The sequence below is a fragment of the Phasianus colchicus genome, chromosome 4 (genome assembly GCF_987193195.1).
Source record: "Phasianus colchicus chromosome 4, bPhaCol1.hap1.1, whole genome shotgun sequence".
Classification (NCBI taxonomy): domain Eukaryota; kingdom Metazoa; phylum Chordata; class Aves; order Galliformes; family Phasianidae; genus Phasianus; species Phasianus colchicus.
The window spans coordinates 68,937,768-68,961,870 of NC_143439.1; the positions used below are offsets into that span (position 1 = coordinate 68,937,768).

The 24,103-nt window shown below is 37.1% G+C and overlaps 1 protein-coding gene across 2 annotated transcripts in view; it reads right to left on the reverse strand.

Annotated features, from left to right (window-relative positions):
• CTNNA2 (catenin alpha 2) overlaps positions 1-24,103 on the reverse strand; it is a 465,672-nt gene that overhangs the window by 322,308 nt on the left and 119,261 nt on the right. For both annotated transcript variants that reach the window (XM_031588179.2, XM_031588178.2), the window contains 3 exons: positions 23,045-23,164; positions 20,897-21,163; positions 7,055-7,258 (listed from right to left, as the gene is read on the reverse strand). In XM_031588179.2, the coding sequence (XP_031444039.1) occupies positions 7,055-7,258; positions 20,897-21,163; positions 23,045-23,164 (591 nt within the window). The remainder of the gene's footprint in view (positions 1-7,054; positions 7,259-20,896; positions 21,164-23,044; positions 23,165-24,103) is intronic.

Below are 24,103 nucleotides of genomic sequence, written 5' to 3' on the forward strand. Positions count from 1 at the left end.
ATACTTATTTTGATGCATTCCCAATAACACTAGACCCTGGGCAGCCTGGTCTAGTATTAAATGGGGAGGTTGGTGGCCTTGCATGTGGCAGCGGGGTTGGAGATTCATGATCCTTGTGGTCCCTTCCAACCCTGGCCATTCTGTGATTCTGTAAAGGCACTCTGAACATTCTACCTTGCATTCAAAAGCCTACACTGCATAACAATATATATATCTGGACATATTGTACAAACACAAACTAAAACATATACACAAAAGGCAGATGCACATGGAGATAATCATAATGCTACAAATATAGTATAAAATGCATGAGAAGTCTTTCTCACTGCTATTGACTTGCAGACAAGAAAAAATAACAAACTAATGACCCATAAATGCTAACTCTGGTATGAAGAAAAATTATTAAAGTTATGAATCACACCACATATTCAAAGTCTTTTCTACAGGTGAAAAAAAATTAGCTTTAACAATATTATTTTCAGATAGCATTAACGTTACAAACATTACCACTGTGCTTTCCAGCATATTAAAAGCACTGATGCAGAAGTCATTACTTCTGTAAGAACACATTTTAGAAAGATCAAAACTAATTAATGCAAAATAAAATGAGTTAAAATACAGCATTCAGTAGAAGGAAAATTAATGCTTTTTTTTTTTTTTTTTTTCCCCAATAGTCCTTTGGTCTAAACATACTGAATTTAAAAGGGGCAGGCACTCTTAGTATACTCAGTATTTCTTAGTTACAGAAATAATAATTGCATGATTTCCAGTAATGAACCTGTCTGGTATCAAAAGGATTCTTAAAAATGCATTTAGTTAATAATGGAATAGCAATGAAGTCATATTAAGGAAGAGAATTCACAGAAGGACTGTAACATAACATCATTTAGACCATATTTTTTCTGACCCTTCATGTCAATTGCATCATTAATTGTATATAGAGATAAAGGAAAATGAAAAAATAAGTCCTCACATACAGGCATTTAGTTGAATTCACTGGCAATCTAGGAAAATCCCATGCTAATTCAGAGGGAAATACCTTGTCAGAAACATCATTCAACCTAATATTGCAATTCAGCCTCAGATTCCAAAAATCTCTTTATTTGTTTACATGTTATCAGAAGATACAAAGCTTTCTCAATGGCACATCATGGTCCAGCTTTACAAATACAGCATACAGTAGGTACCTACAGAAGGCTCTCCTATGGACACCACCAAGCCAAAGCCATCAGGAGTGCAGTTCAGAAAGTCCCACAAGTCGTAACTCAGTGAGTTAAAAAATCCAAACAGATGAAATACCACAGGGCTGTGTTATTCTATGACCAAAGAAACCGGAGGTCAAGGCAAATTTTTTGCATGTTTGCCATTCCCAAGCTATCAAGACTAGTTTTGCAGAGGGCTTTTCTATTTGTTCTTTATAAAAACATCAACGTTATTAACTGAATCTCCTACAAAAAATAAATGTAAACATGGACTTGCAAAATGAGAAAATGCAGAAACAAGCAAATAAGACAAACAGTGAAAAAAAGACCTCACTTGTGTAACTGTAAGCAGTGCAGCATTTCTGTAAACATATCATAAAGAAACTAGGCACCTCCTATGAGGCCCTGATGATCAAAAAATAAGACTCAAAAGGTTCCTTGAAATGTGGCTGAATCCTTTCGGAGTTATAATGTAGGTAGCATACTTAGATGGTGATTTATGTACCATCAGGAGAAGTTGAGGCACTCAGGAGGGATGCATAAATGTAAAGCCTAAAGTACTCGAGAAGAAACACCGTGGCATATCATAAAATATTTGCAAATTGGGAACATATTCTTCTCCTCCAGCCGTAACTACTGTGTTTCCAGTTGTTTATTTCAAGTTAGGGAAGACAAAACTGCTTGTATAACATCCCAATGTGTAAAGTGGGTATAAATGAGCTTATCTCCAACTTGAAATACAATATGGACACTTTCAGACAAGCTGTTCTTCTCTAGAAATGCTTCAAAAAGCTCAATGTTCAACTACAGTACCAACAAGAATCTTGTCCAGCCAAAGTGGTCATGGTCACATCATTCAGTCCTGGTGACTCAGCATTCGGTCGCCTGTCACCCAGCCCAGCCTCCATCCCAGGATAGCTACAGACATCATTCTATTTCATAACTGTAATTTACTGCTCACTGTCACCCAGGCTAACCTTATGCAAGGTTATTCAAGAATTATTGCCTTTCTCTTCTAAATATGAATTCAAATGGACCTGTTAAACACAGGAGCTGACAGTATCTTGAGAGTTTATATATTATAGATTTCCCTTTGCTATCAGTTTTTTTCATTCTCCAATCAAGCACAGTAACTTTAGCTGTCTTTTGAGGACATTTCATTTTCATGTAGTGCAGCACTACAGTTTTACTTTGAGAAGTTAAAACTTCTTACTGATATATTTGTGAAGAAAAACTGCCTGGAGACTTATATTTTCCCTCTCTGTTTTCTTACGTTTTGCATCTTCAAGATATGACATTTTCTTTTCCATAGAAACAGGAATTATAGCCTGTAGCACCTCAGTTTCAGTGAACAGCAGTCAGGAATAGGTAGCAGCTTAAGAGAACAAGATTAAAAAGAGCAAACACTAGGCAACATTATTCCTATGGTAATATCAGTAAAGTATCAACAAAAACAAGCCTAGCCTGTAGAACTCTGAAACTCACACATACAGATTAAATAGTAGTAGTACAAGGAATCCAGAAAGATGTGTTCAATCCAAAGAGCAGTCAAAAAAGTCAACAAGCAATACTAAGCATTCTTTGTCCAGAAACACAATTGTAATAAATTGAAAACCAAGCTCTTCTGAGATGTTAGCAGTAGCTGAAAGCAAGAATACTGGGTGGGAATGAAGGTTAACTCAACAAGTCCAAAGGCTAGTGAAGATAACTAGGTATTTGAACTGGATGGGAAATGTCTTTTCAAATGTGCACTTGTACTCCTTCCAAGCCAGAATTCAATTGGTTGCAGAGATCTTTAACAGTCGTGGCTTACTCACTTGTCAACCACTTTCCAAATTTGTCTGTGATACTCCACAGCAACCCAAAATTCACAGTCTGTCTTTATTTGGCAATGATACCAATGATGTCAGAACATCTTTTTAAAGCATATTTTTCTAAATATATCATTTTCTTCTTTTCTCATCCTAACCAGACATCAACAAGCAGCACCCTCATGCTTGCAAGAAAGAGTGCCCAGAGCTGGTTTACATGAATCTGGCAATACACTGCTTATCCACAAATACCTAGGATTGCTGTTTCCTATCAGCCTGCAACACAAGTCATAAAGGATCCACAAGAGCAAAACTGAACTGCACAACAGTTTTAACTTACTTCAGTAAACTTTGAGTAACACACAGAGAGATTTCTCCCTGACATAAAACTAACCTTAGGAACATTATAATCTACCTGGCAGCCTGTGATGGATCCATAAAGACTGGAAAGGCAAACAGGGGAAACAACAGCGTTGTGTGTGTGTTAAATTTTCCTTTGCAATGCAGCAGAGTATATTGATCTACCAAAAGCTGCTACAGCAACTAGCGATGAAAACAGACCACAGGTGCAGGGAGTATCAGGAGATATGACGGATGTACTTTAAAAGCCCTGCAGGAGCACAGAAGATAAGATGCATGCCTCTCCACAGGCAGCTTTCTAAGAAAGAGGTGGGCACAGTGGGTGTTCTGCAGGTGGGGGAAGTTTTCTTACACAACCGATGCTACATAAAAGACAGAAGTTCTTACATTGTTCAGCCTGATGCTATTTCCTTTTACTTGGAGCAAAATCTGGCAAAACCCCTTTTTTTCCTCCTTGTATTGCCTTTAGCATTTAGACAGAAAGCACAAGCAGCTTGTATCATCACACAGCCAACCTTCTGTTTCATACAACTGCCTGTAACCCTCCCAGTTTCCTCTTCGTGCCTTGAATACCATCCACAGATACAACAGCAAAAAGTAATAAATAAATAAATCAGTGAAACTTCAAGAATGACAATTCCATTCTGAGTGTTTCCTTTCCACTATATTTTACTTCATATCTACTGAAATTTAATGTAAGATGATAGAATGAAAACTACGACAAATTTCTACAGTCCTATGCAGTGTCAGTGTTTAACACGGTACAAGTGATTACAGAATCTACTTGTCTACTAAGCAATTTGAAGTCTTCTGTGATTCCCAATCATAAGAATAGATAACAAGAAAGAAAAAGTTTTATGCTGGGGAATAACTGACCTTGCATTGACTCTAAATGACACTGCAAGCATCCAGAGATTACATTGTCTAAAACTGTACACTAGGACCACTGAATATTCAATCTATCCTATGCTTTCTATATGTCATGACAAGTATCAAAGGAGTATGTAGATATGATCAACAATCATCAGCCAAATTGATCCATCATTGTCCAGGTGTTATCAAAAAGAGTGAAAAAAGAAAAGGTCAAATAATATTTTATGTGATTTGAAACGATAGAAGGATTTCAGTGATTTAAATCTCTGTGGGCAGATGTTAAATACATCCATCTTCACCAAATCATCTCAGAGGTACAGACTCAGACTTACAACTTCATCATGTTAGACAGCTTGGTGTTCATGATTCAGTTTTACCCTTTTGAAACTTAGCCAAGCTTTTAAAAAACTTTGCAAATAAAATCTTCCATTCTCATTGATGGAAATTTAATTAATATATTCTGAGGTCTCCAGATAGAGTTATTCATCTTATAATACATCAGATTGTAAAACTTAGCTTATGAAAGGCCTTAGCAGGATTCACCTGATATCCATCAGTTATAAAAGAAGCTTAAACACCTCAGGCTCAATTGATTTGATTAAGGTAGAAGTCAAGAAGCCATTTGCTGTTCCCAGAGCACACACAACATGGAGGTGGGGCTGACAGACACAACACAAGACCTATGGTAGATTCAAAAGCTTTCTATTGGCACACTGAGGCCAAGAGCCTCAGTTCAAATGATCAAAAATTACCCGAACCAGTAATTTAAAATGGCACTAAGCATCTACTAGAGATCCTCAGGTTAGCTATATGTATCTACATGTTAAAACATAAACTTAAGTGTCTTCAGATGTAAAACTGAATCCCACCTCTTGTATCCACTATGATCAGCTTTTACAGTGTTTAATACAATACCATTCTTAAATTCTGCTATCACAGGCATGTTTAAGTTAGAAGTACTTCACTTTTTAGGAAATCAATTATGTATTGAATCATTACAATGTGTATTCAATCACTATAAAAAAGAGCTAAAGTCAATTATATTCCCCTATACAACATGAAAAGTCATAATTATAGAAATTGTGTGGTATAGCTAAAATTAAGAAAAAAAAGGAAGAAAAATTGAAGATACCATGGTAACAGATATTCACACCATTATGTATTTAGGCAACAACTAGGAGGCTGTGAGCCATCTTCAATGTGTTCATAAATGCTTACAGTCACTTAAAACTCTCCCTTCTCTGTAGACGGGGTCAGAAATAAAATAAAGTGCATTTCATTTCCAAAAACCTGTGCCCTTAAAAGGTATGCTGCAATGACAAATGACAATCCATCAGATCTCTTTTTGAAAGACCTATAACAATGACACCTAACTAATAATTCTATATAGCAAGATTTCCTAGCAAGCAATCCAGAAGGTTTCCTTCCATCAAAGCCTCTTCATAATAGCTAATCAAGAATGCAAGAGCTTAGACTTAGCTTCCTATCACATTACAAGAACTTTTCAACCAATTTAACAATAATAAAAGCAAATATATTCTTTCAAATTCTCCACTAGCGTTAACAGCTACTTCTTATGGTGACTTATTTGGAATAAAGACCTTAAAATGCCATCGTTGTTTATATCTGTACAACAAAATAACTCATGGATTGAATTTTGCTGTTTATCAGCCTACCATGTAGCTGTGTAACAATGTACACAACTATATTAAAGGTTCATCCTTGGACAGTCTTAGTAACGATATGATTCCAGAGAAATAGGATCCAAAAATTGCAGTCATAGCCTGGTAGAGATGATAGACAAGCATAAAGTAGGACTGTCATTCTGAGAATGTTTGTTCAGACGTCTGTTTGCAGATATTTAAGATCATAATCATATTGCATTTAATTCTCTTTATAAAGAGAATTCAAAACTTTGCATTGGTATTATATTCCAGTGCCCAGAAGGTCACAGAAGAGTGATGACAGCCACAAGGACTGCTTGTTTCAAATGGCAACTATCATTTTTTTCTTAAAGGGAAAAAAACATTTCTTTTAGTTTTCCCAACAATAAGTTGCCATTTTTAGGTTGTTTATATGGCTTAGGAATTCACACATCCTCCACAGGACTCGGGAGTAATTTTCTGGGATAAGTTAGGAAGAACAAAGGCTACGCACTGCAACTACCACATTGTCAACAGCTCGAGTCCCTCCACAAACAGCTGTACTTAAGGCACAGCAGACATCTTGTTGTGGAAACAGCAGTACTGATTAATATTACTCACTGCTTCCACAGATACAGAATATTTAATAGCTCCAACAGTAAGCAAAGACCGTCAGTGGCTTAACCCACACAGCCGACACATTATCTCACATGAGCATCTATAGGTATCATCTTAACAAACATACACCATGACCATTATTGCACAGAGAATATCATTTTGATAATGAACTGTATTCATTTTCACTAGTGAAAACTTCTCAGGCCATTATCCAGTGACACTTCTTGCCACCAGGTTTCATTAAAGAAGTATTTTATCCCAATATGATTATTTGTTGGCTATTTAGTGTACAAGAAGGAACTCCAATGCTACAGCTATGGGGAGCAAGGTGTTCCTTTACAGACCAAAAGACATCCCAGTGAACTTCTAATTGCACCAAAGTTCTGCCAAAAGTTTGCAAGATATTTAAAAATGAAATGATTCAAACAGCTCATACGAAGAAGCATTATTGTTTGGTTGGTTTTTCTTAAACAGTTAAAGCCTTTTGCTAGAGAAAAGTTGAGTAATTTAGCGGAAGAGAAACCAGTGCTAAGCATGCATCACTTACATTGTTCATGTACTCGCTGAGCAGGTCCTGCAGTGCCTGCCGCACGGCGTTGCATTCGGCTACGATGCGCTCCCGGCGGTCATCCCGCGTGCACGAGGAGTCTGCCATCAGTGCTGCCCCGCTGATAATGCTCTCCAGCCTCTCCTCCAGAGATGGCCTGAAACGGGCCTCGCTGAACGTCATGGGGTCTAATATGATTTTGTTCTGAAAAGCAAAATGGTAACGAGAAGATGAGCGGGATAAATGGATCTCCATGAAAGATGTGGATCTGTTGGGATGGGTCCATGAAGATTATCAGAAGACTGGAGCACCTCTCCAACACAGGCTGAGGGAGTTGGGCTTGTTCAGATTAGAGAAGAGAAGGTTCCAGTAGGGACCTCACTGCAGCCTTCCAGTTCTTAAAGGGCACTTCTAAACAGGAAGGAGAATGACTTTTTACATGCTCTGACAGGGATAGCACAAGGAGGAATAGTATTAAACTAAAGGAGTGGAGATTTACATTATATGTTAGGAGGAAATACTTTACTCACAGGCTGGTGAGGCACCAGAACAAACAGGCTTCCCAGAGAGTTGTGGATGCCCCAGCCCTGGGAGCATTCAAGGCCAAACTGGATGGGGCCCTGGGCAACCTGATGTGGTGGGTGGAAACCAGCCCACAGCAAGGGGGTGGAAGTAGATGGGCTTTAAGATCTCTTCCAAGCCATTCTATGATTCTATAATTCTGTATCTTGATCATTACTGCTTTTAGCGTTTCTTATTTCAGCAGTTTCAAAGAGTTTCTAATCTTTCCTATGGATAAATTACCTACCAAATTCCTAAGAAATAAACACTAAAGAAATGCCCAACAGCTAAGAAATCTCATTGTATGTATGAAAATAATTCAGAGCATATTTTAATATATATAAACATTACTGTTACAAACAGAACAACTGGTTCAAATACCAGTTTGGGAAGCACATAGTTAAAAAAAAAAAAATCAACACAACACAAACTATGGGATTATGTATACAATGATTGTGTATCTCTCTACAAATATACACTTCACACACACACACACACACATATATATATATATAATCTTGATGTACCATAATTTCACAAGTATTTTTTTTTCCTCTCAACCATCAGAATTTTTTCGTTAGTCAGGAAATTCATTTGAAAGATGCAAATATTCAATCATCATTTTTCAAGTGCGAGCTTTTTATGACTGAAAAGAAAGTTGAATAACCTCAGCATTAATCCATCCAGTTTGATTGTTTTTCTCTTACTAGATTTATACTGCTGAAATGCTACTACTTTATAGCATTATAAAATGAAAAAAAATAAAATAAAATAAAAATCATAGAATCAAAGAATAGCCTGGGGTGAAAAGGACCACAATGGTCATCCAGTTCCAACCCCCTGCTATGTGCAGGGTCACCAACCAGCAGACCAGGCTGCCCAGAGCCACATCCAGCCTGGCCTTGAATGCCTGCAGGGATGGGGCATCCACAACCTCCTTGAGCAACCTGTTCCAGTGCATCACCACCCTCTGTGTGAAAAACTTCTTCCTATTATCTAACCTAAGCCTCCCCTGTCTCAGTTTAATACCACTCCCCCTTGTCTCGCTGCTGTCAACCAGTGTAAAACATCATCAAAAATAAAAATGAAGGATTCTCATTAACACCTCAAGAAAACCACACTAGGTAATCACACAAAAATAGAAATGTGAAACATCTATGATTGCTGTTTTATAGTACATCTTTTTAAAGACAATTTCTAATTTCTTATTAAGTGAGGAAAACGTGTTGGATATTTAAATAAATCTGAGACTACATGATAGGAAGACAGTCTACACATGTCCTTAATTTGCCAAATAGTACACTAGTTAACAAAATCTTTGCTGTACTAGAAAACTTTTGCTTTTCAAAGGCTGTTTAGCATTTAAAACAGTTTAGTTCTTGAATTATGACCGTTGTTAAACGTTTCATATATCAAATGTGTTACCAAATATGAAAAAGCTACAAAATGCACAGATTCTGCCCCTGTGGTGTATAATCTCATACTGTGGGCTTTGAATCACCAATATGTCATGTTCTGATTTGTTTTTCTGTCTTTGTAGGTTGAGGTAGCAAATATATAAGAAGTAATCTTCTGTTCCTACTTACAGGCACCTTAGCAACACCATGTCACTCATAACCTTTAGCTGCACTCATGCTAATAAGTTCCATAATGGTTTATTGTCTAAAAATGTTCTCTGAGCTGCATGCTTCCTATTTTAGTTTTAAAAGAAAATCGTGGAATATGAATAAAACAATCTGAAAAAGGTAAAGCTATCTTGTTTTCTAAGAATCAGCAAAAGCATCTGAAACAACACAGGATTTGATTAATGAACCAATTGAATTTGCACAGTACTTTTGATGACATTAGTCCATTTCCTGCCACATCTAACTGCAAGATGATACAGTTAATTTGAAAAAAAAAATAATAAATCATAGTAAAATGTAAATCAGGATTTAGGTGCATGATATATGATAAACATACATTCTCTTTTAACGCTGAAAACTGTATGAGATTATTATGAAGAGCAGATGCTCAAACGAAGTTATTATAGGTTAAATTCTGATTCTGTTACATATGCAATATGGCATCTAATTGAGGTCAGTGGAATTTCTAATTAATTTCTCTGTACACACATACACACACACAAAAAAAAATTAAAAAAACAAAAAATAAAAAATATTAAAGAATTACTCACTACTGCACAGAGAAAAAAGGATCAAACCATTCAATATTTACAACCTAACTAAATGCAAGGCAGTTAAACAGCAACAAGTGTAAGGATGTCATGAAATGTATTAATATTCATTCATTACTAAGATACAGAAGAATTCTAAGCAGATATCTTATTGTTCAAGCTCCAGGAACTGCTGACTTCACAGAAATGAACGCAACATTAACCAGAATGTGAAATAATGTCTTGCATGCATCTTCTAGGGTCTATGTTTCATAGCTGCAAGCAAAGCAGTTTTACAAGCATTTAAATTAGAAATGACTTCTCTAATAGCTGGGCCTACGCATATTTATACAGCAGTGCTTTTCAGTCAAATGTTAATACTTAGAGCTCACTGCAGTACTTACGTTCATAGCATTGGGACTTTCAGAAAGCAGCTATATAAATTCATGTTTACAGTAGTATATTTAATTCTGTAATAGCAAGCATGAAATTGCTTCGATTGACCAATCTTAGCAATTTGTGTCCATTATAAGAAGTAGAGGTAAAATAAATTCCTTTAAAAACCTGTAAAGAACAAATCTCATATTTATTGACAGCCAGTTAATGAATGATGAATGGAAATGAGTTGGAACATTTAATATGTTTTAATCAATTAGCTAATATTAAAACCATAAATCAATGACTGACACTATAATCCAGGTTTTATAATTAAGCATTTCAAGGCTCTGTGCGACTGCAGACTGACTGGTGTCATCTGTACCTTTGCAATGGGCTATAAATTACATTATTTTGGCTTTATTTGCTGAAACAAATTCCAAGAAAATTAATTTCAACATAATTACAGACTTAAAGTGTGTTAAACTTGGAATACCTTCTTTAGATATATCATAGGTAAGTATATTCTCTATTTTTTATAAGTCATAAACGAGTAGTTGCAATGTATTCATAAAGAACAAAAGCTTTCAGAAAATAGATGCCTTCTTACTGATGAGTAGTGCATGCCATTTCTTTTTTGCTCAACGAGGAAAAATCTCTCATAAACATTAATAAACTCCTGAAATCTAAGATCTGAAATAATTATCCACATTTGAACAAACAATATTGCAAATATCTACATTCTGTGGCCTGCTCCAAAGAAACAAGGGGCAGAGACTGTAATGGATACACTTTTAAATTTTAACCCATGATTTTAGTTATGTGTTATAGGAAGTCCTATAGAGGAACCACTCAAACCAACAGAGGATAAGCCTCACAAAAAGTAATGCAAGTGCAGCAGTGACTCGACCTGAGCTGGCTTTGGTGCCCTATACCTCTAAGCAATGCACCATCTCTCCTGTCCTGAGCTACCACCATAACAGAAGTGACCCAAGTCATGGACTAAAGGAACCCAGCAAATGTGGTAAGTTTACACGACTGATCTCTGAGTACATATCTTAGGATGGAAAGAGGGGCAACGATTAATGAGGATGCAACTGATAGTAAAGGATTCTAAATCATCCTATGATGACATCATGGTCATTTATACAATCTGGGAGGAAAGAAGGAGGAGAAGGGGACATTTGGACTTGCAGTACTTCTCTTCCCAAATAACCATCACATGTAATGACTGCTACTTGGCCGGAAGTGGTTAAACAACTGTTCTAGTTTTGCCTTCCTGCCTGTGTACACAGCTTTTGCTTTATCTCCACCTACAAGTTCTCAGGCTTTTACCTTTCCAGTTCCTTTTGCAATCTCACTAGGGAACAGCAAGCAAGCAGCTGTGTGGTTCTGAACTGCCTGCTGGGTTAAACAATACAATGCATTTATGTAGGCGTTGAGATCAGAGAGCACACAATCATTCAAACTTCACTGCAGCAATCTCAATTGGAATACATTTTTCAATAATATAAAATAAGGTTTAATAGAAACAAAAACAAAATGTTAAGATGAATTTAATCTTTTAAAACAATTCTGGAATCCCAGAACTACTGCCAGTTTATAATAGTCTGTATTTTCCAAATTAATCATCTGCTCTTGCAAAAAGTTACTTACTTAAGGCATTGCTGTCTCGTGTAAACCAACAGATGAGGAAATTTGTCATGAACATGTAGTCTTAAAATTTCAGCAGTTACACAGAACCACAGCATCATTTAATTTTTATACATATAAATAATTTTTAAGATTTGGTTAGGAAAAAAAAAAAAAATCCAGATCTGCAGAAGCCAAAAAACAGCCAAAATAAAATAGATCCAAATAGATCCTAAGTCAGTGTATAGACTCAACCTTTGATACTGCTCAGCATTTTAGCAAACTTGAAAAAAAAGCACATGAAAAGCATCATCTTCTCAAAGTTCTGAATTGAAATAGTGAAACCACTTCTACTTTACCACCTTGGAGCTGGCAACAAGATAAATCTTAAACATAATAGCTCAGCTATAATTTACAATGTATATTCAGGCAGGAAAAGGTCTCAGATAACGTTTTTGGGAAAGAACAAACGAAACAGGTCCATACAATTTTCTTGTTTATACAGATGAGTGTATGAGAGCTGAAGAGAAGAGCAGATTCTCACCTTCACACAAATGGCTGTTTGAGAATTCCCCAGTCAATAACCTTACAGAGTGAAGAAGGAATTCATGCTGCTTGAAATTCCTACATTTTACTATTTCCTAACATCTAACCTGAATCTCCCCTGGTGCAACTTGAGGCCATTCCTTGTAGTCCTAACGTAGTTGCATGAAACTGATAAACAGTAATGGCCATTATGTCACTGCCATACAATCATAGAACCATAGAATCACCAAGGTTGGAAAAGTCCTACAAGGTCATCCAGTCCAACCTTCCACCTATAGTTCTCACTAAAGCATGTCTCATAACACAGCATCAGAATGTGCCTTGAATGCATGTCCATCAGAAGCTCTGCAGAAGAAGGAAATAACCCAGACAGAACAGAACTATCTTTCAGTAAAAAACTTCTTCATTATACAGTTTTGCAGATATGCATATCTAATACCACTGAACAGAACTGATATATTAAACACCATGATGAATAGCAAAGTACAGTAGAAGAGATTCTTAATTGGGAGTTAAGGCTCTGAGGTTCCTTTAGTGACTCTTCTATTAATCTGTTGTGTGACAGGACAAATAATTCCTTCTTTCCTCTATTTCTCTTTTTATAGTTTATTAGTTCTTCTATTTAGAAGGTAAAGCGTCCAGGGCAGAGATCATTTCATAATGTGCTTCTCAGTGATTTAGCACAAGGAAAATATCATTTTTAAAGCTAATGTGACTGCAAAGTAAATAATATACCACAACAAGGATTACGTTCCCAGTGACAAATGCCTTTAAAACATCAAATTGATAAATATCATAGATGAACAATGTCACACACACAAAAACCCAACAACAACAACAAAAAGAAGTCTTTGTGTAAAAAAGAGCATATAATATGCTGAAGGACCAACTTTTGTAAAGTAACATGGGAGCTAATAGTGGATAAGTGTTGCTTTGGAGAGCTGCCTGCACAACCATGGAAAGAAACCTGGGTTTGTTTAACATATGTACATCTATGTGCACCTAAGTTGCTAGTGAGGCTATTTAACTATTGTTTAGAGGCAAATCAAATGTTTGTAGCTGACACTATGTTGTATTTCACAGATACCACAGAGCTGAGGTTTGAAAAACCCAGTACCAACAGTGCAACAGCTCCCCAAAATTCACTCTTCACATTCCAAAACCCCACCTCCACCACCTGAGTTCATGATGGATTATTCAGGTTAGAGCAAGATACAAATGGCAGATAGCAGTTATTAGTATGAAAATGTCTATCATCTGAAAGCTTTCATTCTTTATGAAAACCTTGTGACTACCCTAAGAGTAGTTTAATAGTTAGTATTTAAATCTCTTAATTACACTGTTAAATTTAGGATAGTATCTTCCTTAAACAAATTACAGGAATAACTAAGAAGATATTACTTCCATGAGATATTGGTGATGCTCATATGTGACTTACATGAACATCTCACAAGTGCTAAATCAGCACATTCTAAATAGTACCAACTGTAATTTCATTGGATAATTTCACTAAGCATAGCTAAACAGAGTGAAAAATCTTTAATATATTTTGGATATAACCATTCAGATATTCATAACTATTATTAACCAAATTCCACTACCCACAATGGAGAAATTATTTTCCCAGAGAAAATCTATGTAATGTTTAGAGATAAAAATATATTTATGTTGATTCAAGTTTTAATGTGTGTTTCATTTGTGTTTCCACTGTCTCTAACAAATTTGTTTGGATAAGAGTTCACTACAAAATCTCCTCTGCAAATAAACTGGTTATTGTCCTATTATAGCTTAAATGCATTTGAAAGGAAAACACGATCAAAAGAAGTGGCAGCGGTAAGATGTGGTTAAGCTTGCAAACAGCATTTTGCATCGCTAAATTTTTCTGCAAAGCTAATTTACTATACAAAAGAACGGAGATTCAGCATTTCAGGGGAAAAGAAAAACCAAGAAACCCACTAGGTGGTGCTCTTAAACAGAAAATATTCATCCAGAACTCACCAGCAGCATTCGTAGTGCCGAGAGAAATGAATGCACATCACTCCAGCTGCCAGTAGGGAACGGTGTTTCCCTTTACAAGAGGCCCTGCTATGTTTCTGCTACGTATTTGATACCAAAATCTCATCATTTCCACTGCTGTCACTGATGCTGTGGAGCTGATGTTTCCATAATAATACTTTCCCATTTATACACAGACATAGACAAAACATTAGCCAAAATATGTACAGTTCCAGCTACTAAGATCATAAGTAGGAAAAAAAAAATAGATAGATGAATGAAAGAATTTGTTTCTTGCTGCCATATGGAAAATTCTGAATTACAACCCTTTCCCCTCTTATACAACTCTTACCTCAACAGAAAGGGAAAGGCTTTTGCAGAAGGTTAAAAAATAATAATAATAAATTCAGAAGTTAATTGCGGAAAGAGGGAATAACTTGAATCCACTGCATTTTCCCTCCTTCCTAAAGTATCAAATGATGTGCAGCACACTCCCGACCCTTTGTTCCTAAAGGCAATGAGCAGGAAATTGAGAACAAGAGGCTAATGATGGTGTTCAGGGAAGGAAGGGAGGGCAGCTGCAAAGCTGCTGGCTGAAATAACCAAATTATTTTAGAAAAGTGGCAAGTTCTGTTCCTTCCAATGAAACATGGTATATTTTCAGTAACTTAAATATAGATGTACCTCACGTAGGAAAAACAAAAATAATTTTCATAGAATCATAAAGGTTAGAAAAGACCACTAAGAACATTAGTCCAACCATAGTCCCGTCCACCATATCCATTAAACCACATCCCTAAATGCTGATCACTTCTTTCTCATCTGTAGCAATCAATTCCATTATAAAAGAAATTATTTCTGTATTTAGCCAAGACTCAATGCAATTTTAAAACCAGAAGAACCAGGGGTGACACACAGGCATGGCAACACCAGATGTAACGTGGATGAATGTTCCTAGTAAGCAAATTTAATAACAAGTGAATGTATGCACAGAGAAACAATAAGTCATTGTTTATCTGTTTGTATTAACATCTGTTAAAATCAAGCACTCTATATATTTTAACAATTTCATTTCATTCCATTTATAAACACAGAACTTTCTAATTTAGACAGAGCTCAAAGAAAAAGTCAGCTGAGCAGTCTCATCAGTTATGACATTTTCTTCAATGAGCAACATAGAAAATGAGAGATACTTGCCTTTAGCATCAATGAAAAAAAGGATTTTTGTTCCTTTTTCCAATAAACTCTTTTTAAACTTAAATCAGAAGCATTATTTATTTAATCATTTACTCAACTTATCACAGAAAATCCAAGACCAACATGTAATTATTAATTTTTAAGGATCTATGATGCATTCACAGTAAGCATCTATACATTTGCTGATATAACTGCACAAAAATGATTAATTTCTCACATCAAAAAGTAAATGCACTTCCCTTGGGAGTAAGTTCCAAATGGTAAAGGGGTCCAGGAAGGCTGAACACTCCTCAAGAAGATGACATAGAGGTGCAGGAGCAGGCTGTTCTTGTGTACCATAAGACAACTTGAGGGGAAAAAGGCTGGTGTGGCTGAACAGAGAACTTTTGCTGAGACTCCAGGAGAAAAAGAGAGTTTATCTTCTGTGGAAGAAGGGCCAGGCAACTCAGGGAGAGTACAAGGAATCTGCTAGCATATGCAGGGATATAATTGAAAAGGCAAAAACCCATCATGATCTCAATCTGGCTGCTGTGGAATAGAACAGCAAAAAATGTTGTTACAAATATATTAAAAGTAAGAGGAAGGCTTAGAAGAATCTTTGTCCTCTACTGGATGTGGCAGGGAACTGAGATGACTGCTGAGGATAAGGAACAGGCTGAGGTTCCCAATGCCTTCTTTGCATCTGTCTTTTATAGTCAGAACAGTTATCCTCAGGGTACTCTACTGACTGACCTGAAAGTCTGTGATGGGGAGCAGAATAAATCCCCCATGATTCAGGTGGAAACAGTTAAAGAGACCCACTACTCAACCTGGACTGTCAAAGGTCAATGGGGCCAGATGGGATTGACCTGAGGGTGCTGAGGGAGTCAAGCTGCTTTCCACCATCTACTAGCAATCCTGGTCAACTGGAAAGGTCCCAGATGACTGGAGACTTGCTAATATGACACTAATTTATAAGAAGAGTCATAAGGAAGATCCAAGGATGTACAAGCGCATCAGCCCGACCTCGGTGCCAAGAAAGTTATGCAACACTTGAGGGCAATCACATGGCAGGTGCAGGAACAGGCTCAGCCAACGTGGGTTCACGAAAGGCAGGTCCTGCTTGATCAACCTAATCTCCTATGATTGAGTGACCCGCCTGCTGGATGTGGGAAAGGCTGTTGACATAGTCTACTTAGACATCAGCAAAGCCTTTGGTGCTGCCTACCACAGTATTCTCCTTGAGAATCTGGTGGCCTGTGGCTTGGACAGGTACATTCTTCAGTGGGTTAAAAACTGACTGGATGGCTGTGCCTAGAGAGTGGTGGTGAATGGAATTAAATCTATGGATTTAACAGTATGGACAGTGGGATCAAGTGCCCCCTCTCAGCAAATATGCAGATGACACCAAACTGAGTGGTGCAGTTGACACACTAGAGGGAAGGGATGCTTTTCAGAGGGACATGGGCAAGCTTGAGAGGTAGGGGTTTCAGGTAGCCAAGAAGGCCAATGGCAACCTGGCTTGCATCAGAAATAGTGCAGCCATCCAGACCAGGGATGTGATCATCCCTCTGTGTTTGGCTATGGTAAGGCTACATCTCACGTACTGTGTTCAGTTTGGGACCCCTCACTACAAGAAAGGCATCAAGGCCCTGGAGTGTGTCCAGAGAAGGACAGCAAAGCTGTGAGGGGTCTGGAACACAAGTCTTATGAGGAGCCACTGGGGAAACTGAAACTGTTCAGTCTGGAGGAGGCTCAGGGAAGATCTTACTGCCCTCTACAAATACCTGAAAGGAGGTTGCAAGCGAGGTGGGGGTTGGCCTCTTCTCCCAGGTAATAGTGATAGCATGAGCAGGATTGGCCTCAAGTTGCACCAAGGGAAGTTCAGGTTGGATATTAAGAAGAATTTCTTCTCAGAAAGAGTGGTCAGGCATTAGAACAGGCTGCCCAGGAAGTGGAGGTTTTTAAGGAAACAGTAGATGTAATACTTAGGGACGTGGTTTAGCAGGCAATATGGGAGATAGATGGACAGTTGGACTAGATGACCTTAGAGGTCTATTCCAACCTTAATGGTTTTATGATTCTATGATTCAAAACATTCAAAGGTATTTGAACATTAAACATTTTAGGGTGACATATTTGAAATGCCTACAATCTGAATTTCAGAAAAGGTTTAATTTTCAAAGTGTTGTAAGGATACCCTACAACTACATTTCCAGAAACTAGGAAATCCCAGCCCTGGTCCATACTGTGACTGGAAACATTTTCTCTGACTAGTTGAACGTGCCCCGTACCCAACAAATACCATTTCAGCCTGCCATTGACAACAAGTGACAGCAGCAGACTGCTGACAATGAGAAAGGCTGAGACATAAAAAACTGCATCAGACAGAAACCACCATATGCTCAGTATAAACACTGTATTTTCAGAATTCACAGCTAACTCCTCTATGTACCTTGCAGAAATTGGGATAATTTTCTCCAGAGGAACAAAAGGAGCTCTCTTAGTTGTTGCAGTAAGAACCCAGAAATATTTAATGACTTCAAAATGTGTAACAAACTTCAATAATAAAATCCTTCACTATTAAAGCAAGAAATATCTGGAGTTAAATAATCTGAAAATGAAAAAAATTAACAATTATAAAAAAATAACACGTATTTTTGTAATTTTTATCTATCTATTTCAAGCAGTAATTGAATGCAGAAATGCAGGTACAGAACAGATTCATAAACTCTCTTCATTTCTACATAAATAATCTCTAGAAGCAATAAGTGATAATTCTTTCCAAAGATTTAACTGGTAATAGCTCACAGGAGATTTTATACCACAAGTCACGGTGCCTCTACAGAGTATAACAGTGACACCTATAAACATACTAGCGTGATTAAAATAGGTTGGATAATGATTTATATTACATGTGATGATATTTTGATAGAGAAGATATTAAGACTAATGACACTGCAGTCATTTAAGTGTTAAGCCACAGAGTGCTGACTCTGAAATCAGAAATACTGAAGTCTGAGAACTGGTAAGTGCTATGGAAAATATGCAAACATTTTTAATACAGCAGAATTAACTTATCATACAATATCAGGTTTACTATGCACTTCAGAACAAAACCAAATGGCCACTGTAAAATAAACACATTGTGAAATCTCTCTCACTGCAAAAAGTAACCCTCCTTTCTCATGCACTTTTTTTTTCTGCCATATCTGCATTCAAGACATAGTTACATGAAACTAGTAATTTTGCTTGCTTTCCTACTCATACAGTATAAGAATAAATTGAGAATCATCCCACAACTGGAGCTACAACTTTGGTCTTTCCCTGAAGTTTAGGGAATGTTGACTCCGTTACAACACTACGTCCAAATAAATCTAAGTCAGCAGCTAATCACTGAAGTGAAATAAGGAATGTAGTTAGAAAGTAGATAAAACAATCATTTCAATCTTTGCATCCTCACTGATAAGAAATTTTTCATTTCCTAAAGCTGGAAAAAAAAAAGATGAAAAAATCTGTTTCTCCACATGCAGCTGTAGACAGAACACGATCCTATGACTACGTATTTCCCATGCACATTTACGATGCCCACCACATCATGTAAACCAGGAAAGACTTTACCTGAGAAGCAAACCGATGAACAAATGTTGTCCAAAAAAGCCAGGGTTCAACATCAGATGTCTCGCATCGTCTCCACAGCCCAAAGAATCACTAAAATTACTTTCACTATGCACAACAGCCTTTTCCAGAGAGCAGTAGCATCATCAGTTTAGATCTGCTAAGAGTCACGTGTTTTCCGTGACTGTTTGTGAAACCTCTACTGTCCATAACAGCAAAGTCACACACAAAAGCCAGAGTACTATCAGATAAGCAGGGATTTTATTTCCAGGACCTTACCAGTAAGGGATCTGTAAGCTGAGAAGGCCTTGCAAACCAGGCAGAATTCTTTAAATCCTGACCCACAATAACTGGAAAATCTACATAATCAGAAATACAGATACTAAAACAGTATCAGTACTGTCAATGAGGGCAGTAGTTTTTTTTTTTTCTTTTTATCTATCAGTACAATGAAATCTGAGTTTATCTCTGGGTTCCACAGTAGCTCTGAATGGTTTTAGCAGTGTTTCACCTTCTGCTACTCCTTTTCATTCATTACGCTGGCAACTGCTTTGACCCATGAAGGAAGAAATTTAACCAGAGCACAGCTTCTAGGCAGTGTGAGGAACCATGAGAGGAAGAAAATATGTTACCAATGGCACAAACCCTTCTGCTGGTCAGCTACCAGCCCATTTGCTTTCCCTATGCCCATCCATTTTGAGATGACATACTCGCAGATTTGTTCCCATTTCCCTTTTGCTATCATTTCTATATTCATTCTCTGCTTTTTTTTTTTTTTAATACCATATCCTATTCAGTCACTCCTGTTACATTTACTCTTTCTATTATTATTTCCAATGTAAACCCAATGACAGTAAGCTGCAGATTCACAAGAGAAGCCCAATCATCCTAGGACAAGAGAGGAACCACTAGTACAACGCCTCCACTTCCAGTCCTAAATACAGCAGGATTGAATAGCTCCTCAAAAGGTGTGACATATCCTTGCATTGCAACTTCATAAATTAGTCTAAAAGTACAGTTTCCTAATAATAACTTTGGTTAGACCTTCATTAATGTCAAAACTAATTTCTGTAACACCAGAATTTTCATATATTGTCTTGAATTAAAGTTTTTTTCTACTTTCTAAAAAAAAGTCTCAAGAATGAAGAGAAGAAAAATTGTTACAAAAAAGATTAGTAGTGAAATTAACATGTAAAAAGTTAGGTGTTAAGAAAGTTACTTAAGCAAAACTAGCTGTTTCTGGTGCAGCCCCTTGTCTGCAATTAATGGGACCAGCTTCATCTGTTATCTGTTCATCTCTGCCTTATTTGATGAACATAATCCATGATTCAATACACTTTGTTAATATTTCCAGGATGCGCAGCTCCACCATCGTCTTTATTTTCCTGTAATATCTTCCTTCCTGACATGCCAGATAAATCTGATTTCACCATTCAACAGAACACATGACAAATGTCACAGAAATAAACTGTCAGATTAATCACACTTTGTGCTATTTCTGTAGCTGGATTTTCAAGGATGCTAAGGGCAGAGGACAAGTTCTTTCCCTCTAGCACTGTTGCAGCATATGAGTACAAACTCCTTATAATTCAAGTCCATTAGCAGCAAATAACTATTCCTGGTTAAAAATAACACAAATCAACATCTGCACTTTGCCTCTGCATTCTAAGAAAATGGACCTGAATGGAAAGAAAAATGTGAGTCCTGTCTAAAACGCACTTAGTTAAAAGCACTGTAGATTCCAGGGTGAAACATTTCATTTTCCATACAATTATGATACTCACATCAAATTCATTTAGGGCAGCAGCAAGCTCTCCTATGCCAGTATGCCCCTTGTTTTCATCAGTGGGTGAGGTGGCCTGAGCAGCGTTGGAGATACCAGCAATTGCTTCTTGAACTTGTTTGAAGACATAGTCTCTGTTGGCCCTAGTGGCTGCAACATCAGGGTGACGAAGAAATGCTTGGGATGCAGTATACAACATTGTGGCATTCTTCTTCAGAGCACCTCGAGCTGCAGCCATTTCATCCCTGCAGTGAGGATCTTTCAGCTCCTATAGAAAAACACAGAATTATTTAGTTGTAAATGAAAGCTTCAGTGTTAGAAAGTATGGTCTAAACTGTCACTGTCCAGTGGTTTTGCAGAGATGTCATTAATGACAAAATTGACCATAATTCTCACAAAAGCTTTTTATGTGCATAGTTACAGTTTTATTATGGGCCCTGAATTTACAAAACATGTATTTTGTGGCTTCGTAAGAATTCTCAATATTTCATGACTTGGATTCCTTCTAAAAATACTTTTTTTTTTTTTTCCCTTGATGTGAAGGAAAGTCCATGAATATGTTTCCTTTTCCTGGCTACGACTGCTGTGCTTATAGATATTTTTCCCAGAGCTTTCCTTTTAAATATAATACACATTTTGCTTTCTCTACATTTTGCTCTATTTCTCGTGTACTTTACATTTTACCATAGTGACTTATTCTTCCTTTTATTTCCTCTGACAACATACAACAGATATTCTGCAATGCCTTACTAAAATAAGATGGCACTGTATTATTTTTGTTTATCCACTAATATATTCACATATATATAATATCAACTTGTTTATGAAAGCTTTTCAAACACCAGGTAAAGTACTCCTAGCAATACTCATAAGCAGTAAGAAAACACTATTCTGTTTTAAAACTATGAACAAAGAAGTTTGGGAAGCTGAATAGTTGTGCTCACACATGAATCGAATGCAAGAACTGAAAAAGAATCCATGCATTCTGGGTTTACAGGTTTTAGCACTTGATGAATTTCAACGACATGATTCACTGATACAGTTCTCAGAGAGAATTAAGTTCCTAAAAGTTTTGCCAGCTACAAGAGAAGAGATTAAAGGAAAACAAATGAAAATCTCAGAAGTAACTTCCAATCCTGTCAAGATATTCCACAATTACATGGAACACCTTGCTGGTACTATATAAATGAGCTTTAAGATGGAAATCTCAAAAGGTTTATGCTAACATTTGCTTTGATCTTTTCATATTTCCAAGAACATAAGAGACATAGCTTCATTAGCTTTCCTGTTGATGTTTTTAACTTTTTCACATAATTTTCACTACATTTCTGGAAGAGAAGTGTCTGAATGTACAAAATAACATTGCTTATGTGATACTACCCTTGCATTTGTGATTTGTTAGAAATGTACAAGTGATACAAAAACAAATCAGTACCACTGCAATACAAAAGTAAATAGAAGGATGAATGTATAAAACCAGCTTTCCAAACTGAGTGTGCTCTACAACCTGCAATACAAAGACATCCCTGAATGATTATCAATATTCAAACACAGCTTTGTGTTGAACAAACCTTACATAACTCCACAATGACAAAATGTCTGGACTCTTCAGAAGAACAGCATTCAGGAGAAAGTTCTGTTCAATGCAAAGTTGAATAGCTATAGGTACTGAATAAATGCTGTCATGACTTTTTATTCATTTTTTCCATCTGCTTAAGTAATAAATGAATTGGGTACTTGTCTTTTTAAGTATCTGAAAACTAACAATGTTGGTTTTAAACACAAATTAGACTCTCGTTCTTGAATCTGAACTAGACGACACTATCAAAGATCTCGTGCTCTTCAGCTGTTGGAGTGCCCTCAAAGCAACTGAGCAGGAACAGTCACCATTTGAAAACAATTCCAAACCCCCCAAACAGTTTGCCTTTTCATCTTTACTTCATTATTAATTGAATTCACTTGAATAATTTTCTTTTAAAAAAAATTACATTTTGAAAAATGTGATCACGTTCAGTAAAATCCGTATGATTCAATGATGTGCCAGGACACAACAATTACTTATTGTATGTTTTAAAAGCATCTTGAACATGAAACAAGATATTTAGAGTCAGGCCTAAATTTCACAACCACTGCTTTGGAATGTACTCACCTGCTGTCGTCGCGCAGCTACGTAATTCAGTTTCACCATCTCTTTTCCAAATTCTTTAAAGCGATTTGCTAAATCTTGTTCATTCGTTGCATTTTTCACTGCTTCTAGTGCTTCCTCTACCTAGAACATAATAGATTACCAATGTTAGCAGTTTAATCCAGCTGTACAACACCTGTAACTACTCTGTCCATTGCATATCCAGTCCTCAACAGGCTTGAAAGGTGGGCCCGGGTGAACCTAATGAGGTTCAACACAGCAAAGTGCAGTGTTTTGCATTTGGGCCAGAGGAATCCCAGGCATCCCTACAGACTGGAAGGAGCAGTCCTTAAGAGCGGCCATGCAGAGAAGGACCTGGGGGTCCTGATGAATGAAAAGCTTAACATGAGCCAGCAGTGTGCCCTTGCAGCTTGGAAAGCAAATGGTATCCTGGGCTCCATCACAAGAGGAGTGGACAACAGGGACAGGGAGGTGATTGTCCCCCTCTACTCTGCAAAATAACTTGTCCTGAGACAAAATAGGAATTCAGAAGTGTTGTTTTGCTATAAAAAAATGTAATTCCGAGAAAAAAGATTGCGAAGTAAATATGTTCTATTCTTCATTCTAAAACATTTCTTCCAAAATGTGGTTGTAATGACAACCATGGGCACAACAACCATTTCTGTAAGCCCTGACAGTCCCATATTAAACCAGTTTTCTAGAAGATTCATTACAGATTCCACTCCAATAAGCAGATTTTGAACAGTGTTGATCACACTCTATTATCACTGTACAATCACAGAATCACAGAATGGCCTGGGGTGAAAAGGACCACAATGATCATCTGGTTTCAACCCCCTGCTATGTGCAGGGTCACCAACCAGCAGACCAGGCTGCCCAGAGCCACATCCAGCCTGGCCTTGAATGCTTCCAGGGATGGGGCATCCAAAACCTCCTTGGGCAACGTGTTCCAGTGCTTCACCACCTTCTGTGTGAAAAACTTCCTCTTAAATGTACAACGCATTAAGTTTCAAAATGAGTCAACTGATTACTAGAGGAATTTGAAACAAATTCACTTCTGAG